Source organism: Archocentrus centrarchus, chromosome 17, assembly GCF_007364275.1.
Source record: "Archocentrus centrarchus isolate MPI-CPG fArcCen1 chromosome 17, fArcCen1, whole genome shotgun sequence".
In the NCBI taxonomy this organism is placed as follows: domain Eukaryota; kingdom Metazoa; phylum Chordata; class Actinopteri; order Cichliformes; family Cichlidae; genus Archocentrus; species Archocentrus centrarchus.
In genome coordinates, this window is record NC_044362.1 from 33002108 (window position 1) to 33016886 (window position 14779).

The 14779-nt window shown below is 44.7% G+C and overlaps 1 protein-coding gene across 2 annotated transcripts in view; it reads left to right on the forward strand.

Annotated features, from left to right (window-relative positions):
* Positions 1-14779, forward strand: part of efr3a (EFR3 homolog A (S. cerevisiae)) — a 115046-nt gene that overhangs the window by 92802 nt on the left and 7465 nt on the right. For both annotated transcript variants that reach the window (XM_030751900.1, XM_030751901.1), the window contains 8 exons: positions 2121-2282; positions 6723-6854; positions 7044-7111; positions 7469-7596; positions 13008-13093; positions 13171-13219; positions 13677-13780; positions 13870-13919. In XM_030751900.1, coding sequence (XP_030607760.1) covers positions 2121-2282; positions 6723-6854; positions 7044-7111; positions 7469-7596; positions 13008-13093; positions 13171-13219; positions 13677-13780; positions 13870-13919 — 779 coding nt within the window. The remainder of the gene's footprint in view (positions 1-2120; positions 2283-6722; positions 6855-7043; positions 7112-7468; positions 7597-13007; positions 13094-13170; positions 13220-13676; positions 13781-13869; positions 13920-14779) is intronic.

The window sequence follows — 14779 nt, forward strand, 5'->3', positions numbered from 1 at the left end:
GTTTGAGGTCATACTGAATAAAACATGAAGTTTATTTTGTGAAATATCATCCAGTCACCGCTAAAAAGGACAACAGAGCCTTACTGTGTTCACTCATAGCCACCCACCCCTTGCTCTGCACATCTGGACTGAAAACACCTGGATGATGGTGGCAGAAATAAGGAGTGCTGGCTCGGTGGCCCTGCCCATGTTTTACATGCAGTCTTTGGCTAAAGGAGCAGGAACATGAGTGTATTTATGTGTGCAATGAATTAAACAATACGACATACTCGATTCTGATAATCAGCATTACTAGAAGTGTAGTTACATTTTGGAGCATGTTTATGCATAAATATTTATAACACCTGAGCAAACAGTGATTCCTCAGGAGCTGCTGTTACCTCATCCAAAGACAAACATGTAGGGATGAAGAGTCTTTGTTCATCTCTTGTACATATTAACAAAATCAAACAAAAAAAAAACTCTGTACGGAGCGATGCTGGAGCTTTAAGAAGTGTAGGCAGCTTTCTGAGCTCTCAGGTTTCAATTTAAGGAGGTCTTTGGAGCTTACTGACCTGGACAGGAAGCACATGACATTTCCAGAACGATGCCCTACAATTTCACGTGTTCACCTGTGAATCACACCTGCGCGGTAACCTTTACCCAAACCTCTTACACCTGGAGGAACAACCACAGGGCTGGAAATTAACCTGCGTGTGCTTTAACGGGGCGCGTGAAGACACACCAACTCCCGCCAGCTGTCAGAGGTCGTTAACAGGGTCTAACTGTAATTAATTAGCAGTAAATAATATTCTTTTGGCTTCAGCTGTCGAGCTTTTAATGAGTGCAGGCAGCCGGGCTCTGCAGTGTGCTCTTATATTTATTTCATAAAGACCATCTCCAGCTGCAGTGGGGTATTTCTATCCTGATTTTAATGGGATTAATCATTTCTTTGGCATTTTCATTTGCATTTTCAGGGACAATAACTTTTTAATTCATCTTTTTTTTTCCCCCAGTGGAGCTGCTGCTGTGATACATGTTCAGAGCAGGGCGATTAATTAAGAATCTAATCCACTGGTTCCTTTTACTGAGAGAGGCGTTAAGTTCTGGTTATTAAAATGTCAGAAATTGTCTTTAAAAATGGCCAGCATGAATTTTTAAAGCCCAGGGCAATGTCTTCAAATCTCTGCTTCCATCTGATAGAAAAACCTCAGTTTAATATCACAGAGGATGAAGAAAGCAGTGAATCTTTACAGCCTTTGACATTTTTACCCCAAAGAATAATAACAGCTGCAGGAATCTTAAAATATACAGTTATATAGTATTTGTGCCCCCAACCATGGAGGACGTGAGTCAGTGCAGTCCTGGGTTTGTGGTTGTTGTGACTGCTGCCGGCTCCACCCATGCACAGTATGCTCCGTCATGGCTCCCGCTGTTTTTGGACTCTGTGTTTTGAAGCTTCGGTGTGAGCTTTTTGGCTGCTGACAGGTTTGTGACAGTGTGGAGCAGGTAACACAGCATGTTGTGTTGGCTCTCTGTATGAGGACGTTCATTCATAATAACATTCTCAACGGTCTGCCGTTAACTTTTTATGCTTTAATCCCTGATTAGCGGCTAAATGTAGACCTGCAGTAGGAACGTGTTCAGGAGGATGCTTGTGAACACAAAGCATTACAGCATTAAGCTCATCCAGCCCCCAGTTTTTCAACAAAAGCAGTGACGTGAGCTCAGGTGGAGCGAAAGGAGGCGTTTTTCTAGCGTCCAAAGCAGCAGCGTTTGTTCTGTAACCTCCTTAAAACCTTTACTGGGAAACAGCTGGAGGTCCTTCATCAACCAGCTGATCAGCAACATGAAGAACAGAGAACTTTGCAGCTGCTCCATCCACCCTGTTTGTTTCACACAGAAACATCTGCAGTACGGAAGTTAAAATATGCAGATGAACTGTTAATGAGACAGAAGTGTTTCCTATCCAATTACTCAATGAAATACTTGATTACCAAAATAATCAATAGTTGCAGCCCTAGTAAGAATTAGCAAATATTACTGGAAGTCAGGCAGAAGCTGGAGTCTAACAGTAACTCTGAGTGGAGGCTGTGAGCTGACGGACTTTTAAAAAGTACTTATTTTTTTCCTCCCTGAAGCACGGCCAGCAGCTCTACCGTCACATCTATCTGGGCTGCAAAGAGGAAGATAACGTCCACAAAAACTTCGAGCTGCTCTTCACCACCCTCGCCATTCTGACCATCGAGCTGGCCAACGAGGACGTGGTCATCGACCTCATCCGGCTCGCCATCGCTCTGCAGGTAAAACTAATGAACTCACTGTTCGCCTACACTGGAAGTTTTTTTCTCAGACAAAGTGAGCACAAAAATCAAAAGAGCTGCACCTGTTTCTGTTTTAACCTTCAGGTGAGTAATTGTGAGACGTCAGGAAATCTCAGCTCAGTTTAAAATGTGAGAATATTCTGCAGCCCTGCCCAAACCCTTTATTCCAGCTCTCATCGACACACAGGACAAAGAGGAGGTGTTTTCTTCTGTTTCCACAGATTTATTCTGATCTGATGATGTTCTCGCTGAGATTCATTCTTCATTATCAGCTTTCATAACTCAGGCTGTATCTCTCACCTCTCTCCACACATGTGTGAAGATAGGCGACACATCCCAGATCTAAAGTATATTTAATATACAAAATAGGCAAAAGGTTATTTTCCATCTGCAGCGTTTTACATTCAGGACCTCCCTGTCTCTGCACAGCATCAGAAGTGGGAAAAACGGCAGCAAAACCGAGTGCAGAACAGACTCAGTGACCACAGATAGGACGTTAGTTGAGGAAGGGTTGCAAAGAGGCATGCATATGCATAGCAGCTGTGCAGGCTTAAGTAACTTAGTGCACCCTGTATGGGATTTGTAATAGGGATGTCTCAGAGGGCATCAGATGGGAATTTAAAGCTTAAAATAAGTACTGTTTATTCTGCCTTTTTTTAATTTTAATTTATTTTTCTCTTGGCCCACCTGCACAGAGTAACACTCAAAGAAACATGAATTTAGTGACAGCAGAGATGGTGGTTGAAGTCTGAATGGACATGAAAATCCAGTGTGATGTTTACCATGTGCAAGAATAAAAAGCAAAGCTGCAAAAACCAAACAAGCAAAAGGACTTTTTAAATAATAACTGTAAAGGAAACAGAAGGATCCAGTCTCCAAACTGACATAATGTTAAAAAAAGGCTTTTATAACTGAAATGCAGTCAGATTAGAGTCCTGACAGTGCAGTGTATTCAGCTAACATACAGTTCAGAGTCGAGAGAGTTGCTGTTGTCACTCTGAAACTCTGCGGGGGGGGAACTGTCTGATGAAATGGAAAAACTGTAAAAAGTACAGAAAATGTGTCAGTACTGAGGTACACAAACATCCTCAGTCACACCCCGTTTGGGTTTGGAGGATTTGTGTTTAACCTCATGTTTAACAAGCTCTTCACACTCCACATTATGATGCTTTACTCCAAAGCACCCTCGATGTGATTATGCTATATTTTTGGCGTCAGGTGTCATATTTAAGTGGCTGATGAGGAGCTGTGCTGTCATTGTCCTTTATGTCATTAGACTGTGAGAACCCACACAGCTCCAATAAAACCCTCCTGGATGTGCAAGAGAGGTGTGAAGGAAATGTGTACACACACACACCAGCAGCTTGTTCGTGCGTCACACTGAGAGCTTATCATTTCCAAATGTCAGTGCTTGTTTTCACCAATTGCTGCATCTGTAACAAAATACAAAAACGCACAAAAAAACCCCACAACAAACAGCACCTGAAAGAGAAGAATACAACAAACACATACTCGTGTTATGTTGCTTGTGTGTGTGTGTGTGTGTGTGTGTGTGTGTGTGTGCGCGCGCTTGTCTTGAAACATACTTGGTAAAGAGGGTGAGAAGCCGCAGCAACGACCCGAGACCACACATCCTGATGACAACTGTGTGTCCAACCCCAGAGAAGGAGGGCGGTCCCAGCTGGGGTTCCCACAGCCAAAGGACAGGAGCCCCCAGAGAACCAGTGACGACGGGCAGCTGACCCCACCATAGGCCGGTCATCCAGGGAGGCAAGGGAGGGCCCCAGGACCCCAGGCCCCCAGGCACACGAGAACTGCCTGAAGACAGTGCCCCACCCCCACATGCAGAAGTGGCCTGAGCCAACCCGAACCACAGCCCCCAAGGGAGTAGGCCAACAACCACGCCAAAACACCCAGCCTCATGCCCCGGAACCACCGAGTGCCCACCTCCCAGGTGGGCGGCAACGACCGGTGGGGAGCAAACATGTCCCACAGGGGGCGAGGCACAGCAAGCCCCAGGACCAGCCATACATGTGCGCACACACACACACACGCGCACGCTATTCATAAGCATTCATCCACATTAAGCCATTTTATTACACATGGGCATATGAGTGCCCCAGAGCCAGCAGCCACCCCAGAATGCAGTCAGGCCAACCCTCAACACCCTAGTTAACTCCCGCCCTGGGCTGGGTGCAGGAAGCAGGGGTGTGGAAAGATCCACCTGCACCCCTCCCCACTCATCAGGAAGGTGAAATGTTGAGCACATGTGTTGGAATATGTGAGTGTATGAGGTATAAAAAATGAGTATGTCTCTATGAAACCTGATACACCTCCCCCCAAAACCTATCTACACCCTGTCTAAGGTGTAGATAAAACTGAGGGACAGACCACAGTGAAGTAGTGAGTGGGGCCACATCAGTAGTCCCACTGCCCAATTATTCAGATTCTATAAAATTTAAGACGAAGTGGACAAAACAAAATTAATTAACTGAAAGTGCGGAAATGTGTGTTCCCCAACACAAGTGTTTGGGAAGTAGTTTCTGGAGGTTAGTTGCAACGACAGTGCTGCATCAACAACCTTTGGTTGCTATCAGGTTGCTGCAGTCGTCCAAAGTTTGCACGGAGGGCTCGTCAACTACAAGCTGGGCGGTAGTGAAATGTGAGTGCAGCCAGAAACTGAGATTGTTCGTGTTCCAGGTAAAAGTTGGTTCTTATCACTGAAACCAACGTGTTTGAAAAGGCTTAACTTTTACTTTCGAGGGGAGGAGTCTTTGTTTCTGGTTTGTGTTGCTCTTTCCAGGCAGTCATGAAACTGTGAAGAGCAGTTAGCAGCTGTTTGCACACAAGTCAGCATCTTCCATGTAAAGTACTCTCAACCACTGTAATCTGCTAGTAACCAAACCAATCACAAGGTTTAAGGTGCAGCACCGTATGTCCCTTTGTGACCAATTTTACACTTAGGACTGCCAGCAACCTCCTGCAACCACTCGCCAACCAGTTGGGCAATGCTCATGCTTGTTTTTTTCCTAGCAGCTGGTGGTTATGGTTAATCACTTATGGTTAATCACTGACCAGTCTTCAGGCCTGTGCGACTGGGGCTTTAGCAGTGACTGGCAGCAACCTCCAGCAACCCCTCACCAACCAGTTGCCAGGCAGTCACCATCTGGTCTCTCAGCTTGGGTGGTGCATTCCACAATTCTTTAAGAATCTTTCTTTTTTTTTTTTTTTTGTTAACATTTTGATGTTTTTAATAATTTTGGCCTTTTTGTAACTTGAAGCTGCGTTAGTCTACAAATTTTCTTCCAGCTCAGAGTTTAATTTTTAACCTTTCTTGGACTCCCATTTTGAAGCCATATCTGCTGTCACCATCATGGTTTTTATGGAGCCATATCTGGATGAGAGGGTGGAGCATGGGTGGTTTTCAGCTATTGCTAGTTAGCTTGGTTAGCAAGGTGCATCTTAGGGTCATTGATGGCATAAAAGACAGTCGCTGTACTATCTGTCGCACAGTTCAAAAGTAATGTAAACCTGCATTCTTAGTGGCCACCCAGGATGATGAGCCAATGAGTACACGGCTTCAGAGTCAGATCTGCTCATCACTTCCTGTTTACAACCACACATCTTCACAGGTCCTCGACCTTTTTCAGGAGACAAGCTGAGACCCGTGACTTGGCTTGAGTGAAGCCAGTTATTATTAGTTAAAATAATTTTTGGTAGATTTGATTAAATATGACTTACTGGCAGTTTGCAGATTAAGTTCTCTTTTGCATGTAAATGGTAAATGGGCTAGCTCTTACATAGTGCTTTTCTACTCTGTTTTTCTACTTTTCTACTTATACAACATGTTTACATTTACCCCATTCACACCCATTCATACAAGCACTCTCATGATTAACTAAGCTGAGTGCTTTTATTATCTAACATTCACACTTCAACACGTGCATCGGAGAGCATCTTGGGGTTAAGTATCTTGCCCAAGGATACTTTGGCATGCAGCCTGGAGCAGCCAGGAATTGAACCACTGACCTTCTGATCAGTAGGTTACAGCCACGTCCCACTTCAGAACCCAAAACAACGTAACCCTCGGTACCCCACAGTTTCCAGCAGACCTGCAGTCTTCACAGGAGTGTTGATGCCACATTGTGATTGTAACCACACCACAGACGTGTGCGCTGTGTTCAGTCTGCCCTGCTGGCTGTGTCACCTCAGGGTTGTTACCTTGACAACAACCTTTTTACTGACAGTGTGTGAAAATATTGAAACAGCAGAGATGTGTCCCTGCAGCCTGTAAGAGTCCAAACCTAGAAGAACAATCCTGAGTTGGTTAGAGACCACTGCAACCTGTCTGAAGACCGAATCTGAGCTGCTGCTCAGGTGTCGTCCTCACTAACACGGTTTTTATGGCTGTTTGTGCAGGAAATGGCTCTGATCAATGAGGAGAACCTGCCCATGTTTATTCGCTGCGGCATCATGGCGTTGGTAGCGGCGTACCTGAACTTCCTGAGCCAGATGATCGCCAACCCGCCTTTCTGTCAGCACGTCAGCAAGGTGACTTCTCTGTAACATTACAGCTGCTGGCTCTCAGCCCCACTTTCTGCTTTTAGTGCCATCTGTCGCAGTAAATATCAAAAATAGCTTAATTCACTGTGCTCATGGTGCGCCGCTGTCTAGTGGTTGTTGTTTTTTTTCTATTTAAAAATCGTTTGGCATCATATAATTTGCTGTTTCTCTGTCCAGGTTATTGAACTGAGGAACATGGATGCTCCTTACCTCCTCCCAGAGCACATCTTCAGAGACAAGTGTCCGTAAGTATTCACTGCTTTGCAGATTAAAGCTTTAGCTCCTAAAATTATTTGGTGAGAAATGATCTCATATGTTGAGTGTAGAAAATGGCTGTCAACCCTCATTATTTTATAATTAAAAAAGTAATAAATAAGACAGGGTATTAGAGCCAGTGAAGGTTAAAATCTTCTGAATAAATCTGGAAATTTGCAAGAAAAGAACTCAGAAGTGAAGAAAACCTTTCAGGGTTAGGGTGATATTTGAGCTCCTGAGATCAATAACTCATAAGAAATATTATTAGAGCAGCAGCATCACGTCTTTGCAGTCACAGCATTGAGGCCGACTACAAACCTCAGGCTGGTTTCTGTCTGTTCTTCCAGGCTTCCTGAATCTCTGGACAAAGACGACAGCCAGCTGTACTTCCAGACGGCCGACATGGCCGAGTGTTTGGCCGGACCGGGATACAACGCGGAGCGGCTGTCCATCCCCTACGTTCCTCAGGTCACAGGTATGAGAATCCAGCCAATTACAGGAGGGCAGATCATGCTCGTATTTCTTGCTTTGCCTCATTGGTTGATTCACGCCTCTTGTTTAATCTTTTAAAATCTGCCTTTTGTCCCACTTTCATGCTTTCCAAGAGCACCAGAGATGCCTGAACTGATTCTCAGGGCCTCTAAAATGTTTTCTTTTGAGCTGTAAAAATACACTGAGTTAGATGGTGGTCACATTATGCTGTTATCTCTTAGAGGAAATACAATATAATACATACACAGAAGCAATTTACAAGGAAAGTCGAGAGTTGAAAAGGTTATAAAAAGTCAGATTAAAGGATTTAAGGTGCCCGTGTCTGCTGGTACACTGTGAGCTCCAGTTTGTATTCCCCTGCTTTTCGTCCTCACCGAGCCCTCAGAACTGTTTGAAGCTTCGTCGGATTAAGAGCTTAAGGAGTTTTCAGTGAACAGAAAATAAAGTTGAACGAACTCTGTGTGCGATCAGCTTTATTAGACCGGAGGCTGTCGCGGCCTCGGTAATTTAAAGGTTTATTTCAGCTCAGAACAACATGAACCTCTGCAGGAGCTCACAAGCAGAACTTTGTTCAGAAGCAAAATGTCATTTGACAGCAGTGTTGAAGTCCGCCCACATCCAAAAACAGGCTCGGTCATGATTCATTCTTCACATGCATTTACTGTGATCATGTTTGGATCCAATGAGCAGGAGGAGATCACCCTGTGCGTTTGTTGTCTTTCCTCTGCATGCTGTCCTGTAACTTCAGTTCTGTACACAGTAGGAAAAATCATCCACAGGTGCAAGCAGACATCCAGAGGTAACCAAGGCAACCCTGTGCAGTCCTGTAGGGATGTGTAGTTTCCTGCCTTTATGTTGTAGCCGGGTTTAGATCGCCAAATCTCACCAAAGACGTCACCGGCAGTAACGGTGACGTCTTTGCTGCAGGACGGCAATTCAACAGCAAACTGACGCATGTGCTCAGCAGCATTTATACAGGAATACAATACAACCAGCTGACTTCAGTCCCCTGTTGCAAAGCGAGTGCAATCATCTTGCAATTGAAAGCGGTCACCCTGAGGCTGAGGGTGCTGCACGTTCGCCTCAGTTGGTCACCAAAGCTGCTTGCAGTTGGTTGCAAGCAGAAAAAATTCAGTGCAATCACCGGGCAACCAGCAATCTTCTTCTACCATGAGGTTTTACTCCGGTGTGATTGAGCCGCTACGTGAAAAGTGACTCACAGAGAATGTTTCCTGTTAGCTGCCATCTTTATTCACACAAACACGGAGGGGTCGGGGAGGGATCCGCAGTTTGCACAGAAAAACACGACATCTTTTTGTAGAATTTACGACTCAAAGGTCTCTCATGACTTTCTGTTGCTTTTCCTCCGACACTGCTGCTCATTCACCCTGTGGATGCAGCAGAAAGAGAGCGGGGGCTGTTCCTGTGGAGAGGAGCAGTTTGACACTGTCCACAGAGCTTTACTGTTCCCACCACAGGGGTTTGTAAAGTGGCTACATCGAGCAACAACGTTGCTACGTTAGCAGCAGTAAGTTTGATCGTTGCTGCTCTGGGCAAGAAGTCGCTCAGGTTTATATCTCCTGTTTGTTCAGGACACAAAGACGGGAGATCCACACAGTAACAATTTCATTAAGTCACAATTTATGTAGTCAGTCTGACAGATACACCAAGGAGAACAAACGTACGGGCGCTGCAACATAAACAAGTAATAAGAACATCAGCATAAAAGCCTGAAGGGCTCCAGTCCTCCAGGAGAACCAGGAAGCAGCTCCCACAGACTCTCCTTCCTTTAACGATGTCCGAGGAGCAGAGCCTGGAAAGGAGGAAACAAAGAAACGAGTGCTGAGTGATGCCCGTGCAGCCGTAACCCGGCGGGCGTCTGTGAGCTGATGAGTTGACCCGATCTGACCTTGAGTGCCCTGAAAGGTGCCCACAAATCAAATGTATTATTATTATTATTATTATTATTAGTTATTATTAAAATGAAGCTGTGAAGTTCACTTTAAATTAAAAAGTTTTTCTGTTTCCTCGTGTAAATTAATGGTTTTAATTTCAGAGGAAAATGAGAATTTCAGAGATTTTCTTTAGTCAGAGATTCTAATTTTTGTTTAGGAGATTAATTTATTTAATTATTTTTGCTTTTGAGAGTGTGAGGTTTTCTTTTTTTTACTTTAATGTCAGAGTTTCATATTTTTTTTCATATTTTTTTCCAATTTTTTAATTTAATCTCAAAGAATTTGAGTTTTGTGTCATTCTGTTTTTGACTGAATCTCAGATTCAGAAGTTTTTCCTCATGATTTTTTTCTAATTCCACTTCAGAGGAATAATAATAATAATAATAAATATATTTTTACATATGGTAAGAAGGAGCCGGGGGGTTAATTCTGCCTGGTTGGTGATAGTTTGTGTTTAGGATCGTAATAACTGAAGAGCCTGAGTCAGCTGGTGTTAGCCGTGGGGGTTTTGACCTGTGGGAGATAAAGTCATCAGACTCTTGCTGCTCTCGTTCTGCTGCTGCTTTAGTCGCAGAGCCCTGAGTAGTTCGTCCTCATAAACGTTCCACAGCAGAACCTGTAGAAGAAACAAATAAATTAAACAGTGTTTTTTCATGTTGTGCAGAAGAAGCTCCCCCTGACCTTTAACCTGTAGATGAACCGACCCGTTTCTGTGATTTCCGCAGATGTTGTGTGTAATTGTAGATTTTCTAAACAAATGATTTGATAACTGTGTGAAACTGTTTTGCCTGCATCACTCGTGGACTTGTTACGGTAAGTGCACGTGCTTCCTGAGTGGAGCAGTTCATCTGTAGTGCTGAAGAGTCTTTAGTTGTGTGGAGCTTCAGTTTTATAACTTTAAACAGAATATCATCTTTTCTTTTATGCCAGTCACATACTGCATTATTAAGAGCCCGAAGAACTTGATCATCTGATCTTTAAGCAGTTGGAGAACAGCAACAAGTTCAAACAGTGGTGGGGTGGGTTCAGCACAAAGTCAGATGGAACTAAGTTTTTCATAAAGGGCAGAAAAAATAAATTCGTAACAAGAACGAGGCGGTTCAGGCCTGTTCCCGGTGGGTGTCAGACTCCACCAGGGCCGCCCTTTACCACCGCAGCACAGGGTTTGCGGTCGGGTTGGGCGGCCTCGGGGTCTCTTCTGTTTTTCCTGGACGATGTGGTGCTGTCGGCTTTATCAGCCGGCGACTTCCAGCTTGCGGTCGAGCAATTTGCAGCATGGAGTGAAGCGGTGGAAACGAGCCAGGCTTTCTCTCAGAGATCGATGCCAGTCGTTTGGGGGGGACTCAGAATAGAGCTGCTGCTCCTCCACATTGAAAGGAACCAGATGAAGGGGTTCAGGCATCTGACTAGGATGCTTCCTGGATGACTCCAAGGAGCCATGATTGGAGAACAGCGAGGGAGAAACGCTGCACGTTTGGCAGGTTGATAGAAAAAAAAGACATTTTTAAGGGAAGTTCTGCGAGCCTGGATCCTCGAGCATCACTCATGGCATCCCTTTAATTCCTCAGGCTGGTCTGGCTGCAGTTCAGTAAGAACTGTAATCTGCAGCCATGGAGACTTTAAATGTGATGAGTGGGATCTTAAAATCAATGCATGAGGGCTTTATGAGGTCATACTGCTGCATGTTGTACAGCACGGAGTGTCTGAAGGGATTTCTGCCTTAATCGAGTGAAGAGGAAATAAAAGGATGGATTGTGTTTGTGTAGATGGTAAAAATCTGGACTGTGTTCAGGTGCAAAGGATCAGAATCAATTTATTGTCATTACACGTCAAACGTGTAACGGAATGGCGTTCCAGAACACCCATCCAAAGACAAACAATCAAGCAAACATGGGAGATAAGAGTTCTGCGGCCTTGCTGCTGTTTAAAAAAAGATGGAAACAAAGCGAACACAATGGGGTAGGTGAGGAGAAAAAAATCTCATATTTTGCCCTGTAATGGGGCACAATATGGGGTTAGAAAAACCTCGCATAGCGTAGTATGGTCACACTGCATGGGAAAGCGCTAGGGTGGGGAGGGGGGTTGGAGGAAGGGAGGCGGTGGAGGCGAGTGGGTTCAGGGTTACTGTGGAGCTGACCCAGCTCTCCCTCAACTAAACAGTCCTGATAAGGTGAAATGTTCATCAGCAAACGGTCGAGGAGTACCAGTTCACACAGATCACAAGAGACGGGATGGAGCCGGAGAAGAGCATCTGTTTACATAACCTCCAGCAGAAAATGAGATTCCAAGCTATCCAAGGCCAGGCGGGAGAACCAAATTCCAGATTATACAACTGTTTAGGTACAGACTGTCAGTGATAATTTACTGACTGCCTTAAGTCTTACTGAAACCTCTCAATGGCGAATTCCAATCTGCCGAATTTTCTTGGTTCTTCCTCACCTGGCAGAACAGAAACTTCTCCAAGATTTAAACCATTTCGTCCACAAACATGACCGAACTGTCTGAGTGTGTAATGCTCTGCACATACTTTCATATTGACCAGGCAGTCTTGTCAGGGCCCGAACGGCTGCCCAGACATTCCGAATTTCCCGATAAGTCAGGTACCCTCCAAGTCCAATCAGAAAGTATCCTGTTACCAATAAGCCAAATATGTAAGTGTCTTCCACATCTTCAGTGGACAAACCTGTCAGGCACATTATCCTTCAGTGTTCCCAGAAGTCTGTAATGTAGCCAGCTGGATAAGTTCTGGTCGGACAAGGCGGTTCTCCTTTTCCCAATCTCATCATCGAGAAAATTTGATTAATAGCATTGAGAGACCAGCTGACCAAGTCCATAGTTTTGTTTTTGATGGTTTGCGGTCATGTCCGCTCGTTCTGGGGCAGTCCTGTGTATTAGAAAACCGCGTGAACAAAGAGTTCAGATCATTTCCTGCAGCCTGCAGGCCGGCTGCTGAGTCAGACCTCTCCGAAGTTCACAACAAAGGACGTCGTGACTCACACAGAGTGCAATTATAAAGAAGTGTGTTCTGTCTGTTTTCACGCCTCAGCTGAGCCGCTGCCTCAGACCGTTATGTTACTCGAGTTCAGGCGGTCGCTGCACTTCTGTGGTTCTTACTTTTTCCTCTTTGGTGTGGATGACTGCACAAGCACCCGGGGCCGAAGTATCTGAGGAGTTTATCTCCCTGCAGGATGAGGCGGATTCGTCCTCGTTCTATTAAAGTGGAGAATAAAGCTTTTTGGGAAATGGAGTTTGGTGTGTGGGAGTGGAGCCGTCACAGTAACAGTTTCAGTAATAATCCAACAGCTTATGTAAGGACATTTAATTATTCTGAAATTCTGCTCGGTGGAAACCACGTTTACTAAAGAGAGATCTGAAATGTAGCCAGTATGTGGTGTGTTGGTTAGTCGTGGTTAACTGTGGTCTGAATCTGTCCCTGCAGATAAAGACCGCCTGACCCGGAGGCAGAGCTTCGTGGACACCATTTCCCTTCAAGTGGACATCATGTCCAACAGCCTCCCAGAAAAGGTCTGAGGAATCTTCTTTAAAGGAACGTCTGTGGTGGTAAATGCTTACATCACATTTCTGTTTTCGTGTGTCTGCAGTCCCACCTGGCCGAGGAGATCACGTTCGAGACGCTGAAGAAGGCCATCGGTGAGAGAGCTCGGACTTCTATCCTCTCTTGACTTTGACCTGGACTCCGGGTTACTGTGACTGCTGGGCAGCCATCTTCAAAAAGGCCCCCGGCCTCTTATGTTCAATTATTTTGAATAACTTTTATTTAACTTTAATTGGCATAAAAATGCTTCTATAGAATCAAATCTGCTAAAAACACTTAAATCAAAATAAGGTTTTAAAAGAACCTTCTTCCTGAACCTTCTACCATCATGTTTCGTTCAGGATTCCTCGAGTCTCCGATGACGCGTCTCCTGAGCACGATCTGAGATTTGATAATGGGAGAGAAGAACAAACAGCTCCCACTGTGGAGGATTAAGATTCACAACAGCTCGCACACAATCAGTCACAGGATTAGGATCACTGCAGGTCAAAGGTTAAAAGTCACTGTGATTAAAGCAAAATGTAACTTTTTTTGGTTTTGGTTTGTTTTCAGATACCACCGGTTTGGAGGAGCAGGAGCGGGAGAAGAGGCGTCAGGTGATGGAGAAGTTCCAGAAAGCACCGTTTGAGGAGATCGCAGCCCACTGCGAGTCCAAGGTAAATAAATTAAAGTGGAATCAAATGTTAGCGTCTCAATCAAAAGCACAAATAAACTCCTGCTCATATTAAACGTTGGATTTCTCCAGGCGAACATGCTGCACGACCGGCTGGCTCAGATCTTTGAACTAACCATCAGGTCAGTCGCTTATTGAGTCATTTATTTTACCTTTTGATCATTTTCTTTAAAAAATTTTTAATGATATTTTACCGTGGCTCTCCTGTTCATGTTTTTGTTTTGGAAGATTTCCTTTTTTAAAATAAAGATTAAAGCTGGTCATTTTTTTTCATAATTTAAATAAATAAATTTGGACACAAAAGACAAAAATAATAATTAGGTAAATGTACATACTCAAAAATGAGGTGCAGTCAGAACATGTGCCAATAAAAACACACCTGGTTGGTTTCTGGCTGATCTCCCCGTCGAGCTCGTCTTCTCGTGCACGCCGGCTCTGCTCCCGTCCTGACCTCTAACAGCCTTGAGGACGATCGAGTCCAAAGACGGTATTTTCATCAGCTTTCCTGTGTGTCTGCACCATGAGTCCATCCCCCAGAGTGAGATCGGAGAGTTTTACTGTCCCGATGCGTCCGAACCACCGTCCTTTACCACAGACTGGTATACAGTCAGCTTGTAGCCCAGATGTGGCTGTTCTCTTTGGGCCACAGGTGGCACTGACTCCAGGTGAGTCTGCCTCAGCCCAACCACAGGTTCACCTGGTGTCGACCAGGTGTCAGGTGTGTTGTATTTGAGGCAAATCGGCTCCATGGAGGAAAAAAAAAACACGTTTTCAAGGCATAGCTGCTCCGGCTGCTCCACCCTCCACCTTCCCTTATGTTCACACAGACCTTGCTGAGACAGGTAACAGTTTGATTTGCGGGTCGACTCACTCTCCTAATTCTGACTAACAGCGACTTTGCAGACTGGCTGAGGTTCACCTCGATGTACCGTATACGTTTTTAAAGGATTTTTAGAGGAAGTTATTCCTTCCACATAAATAA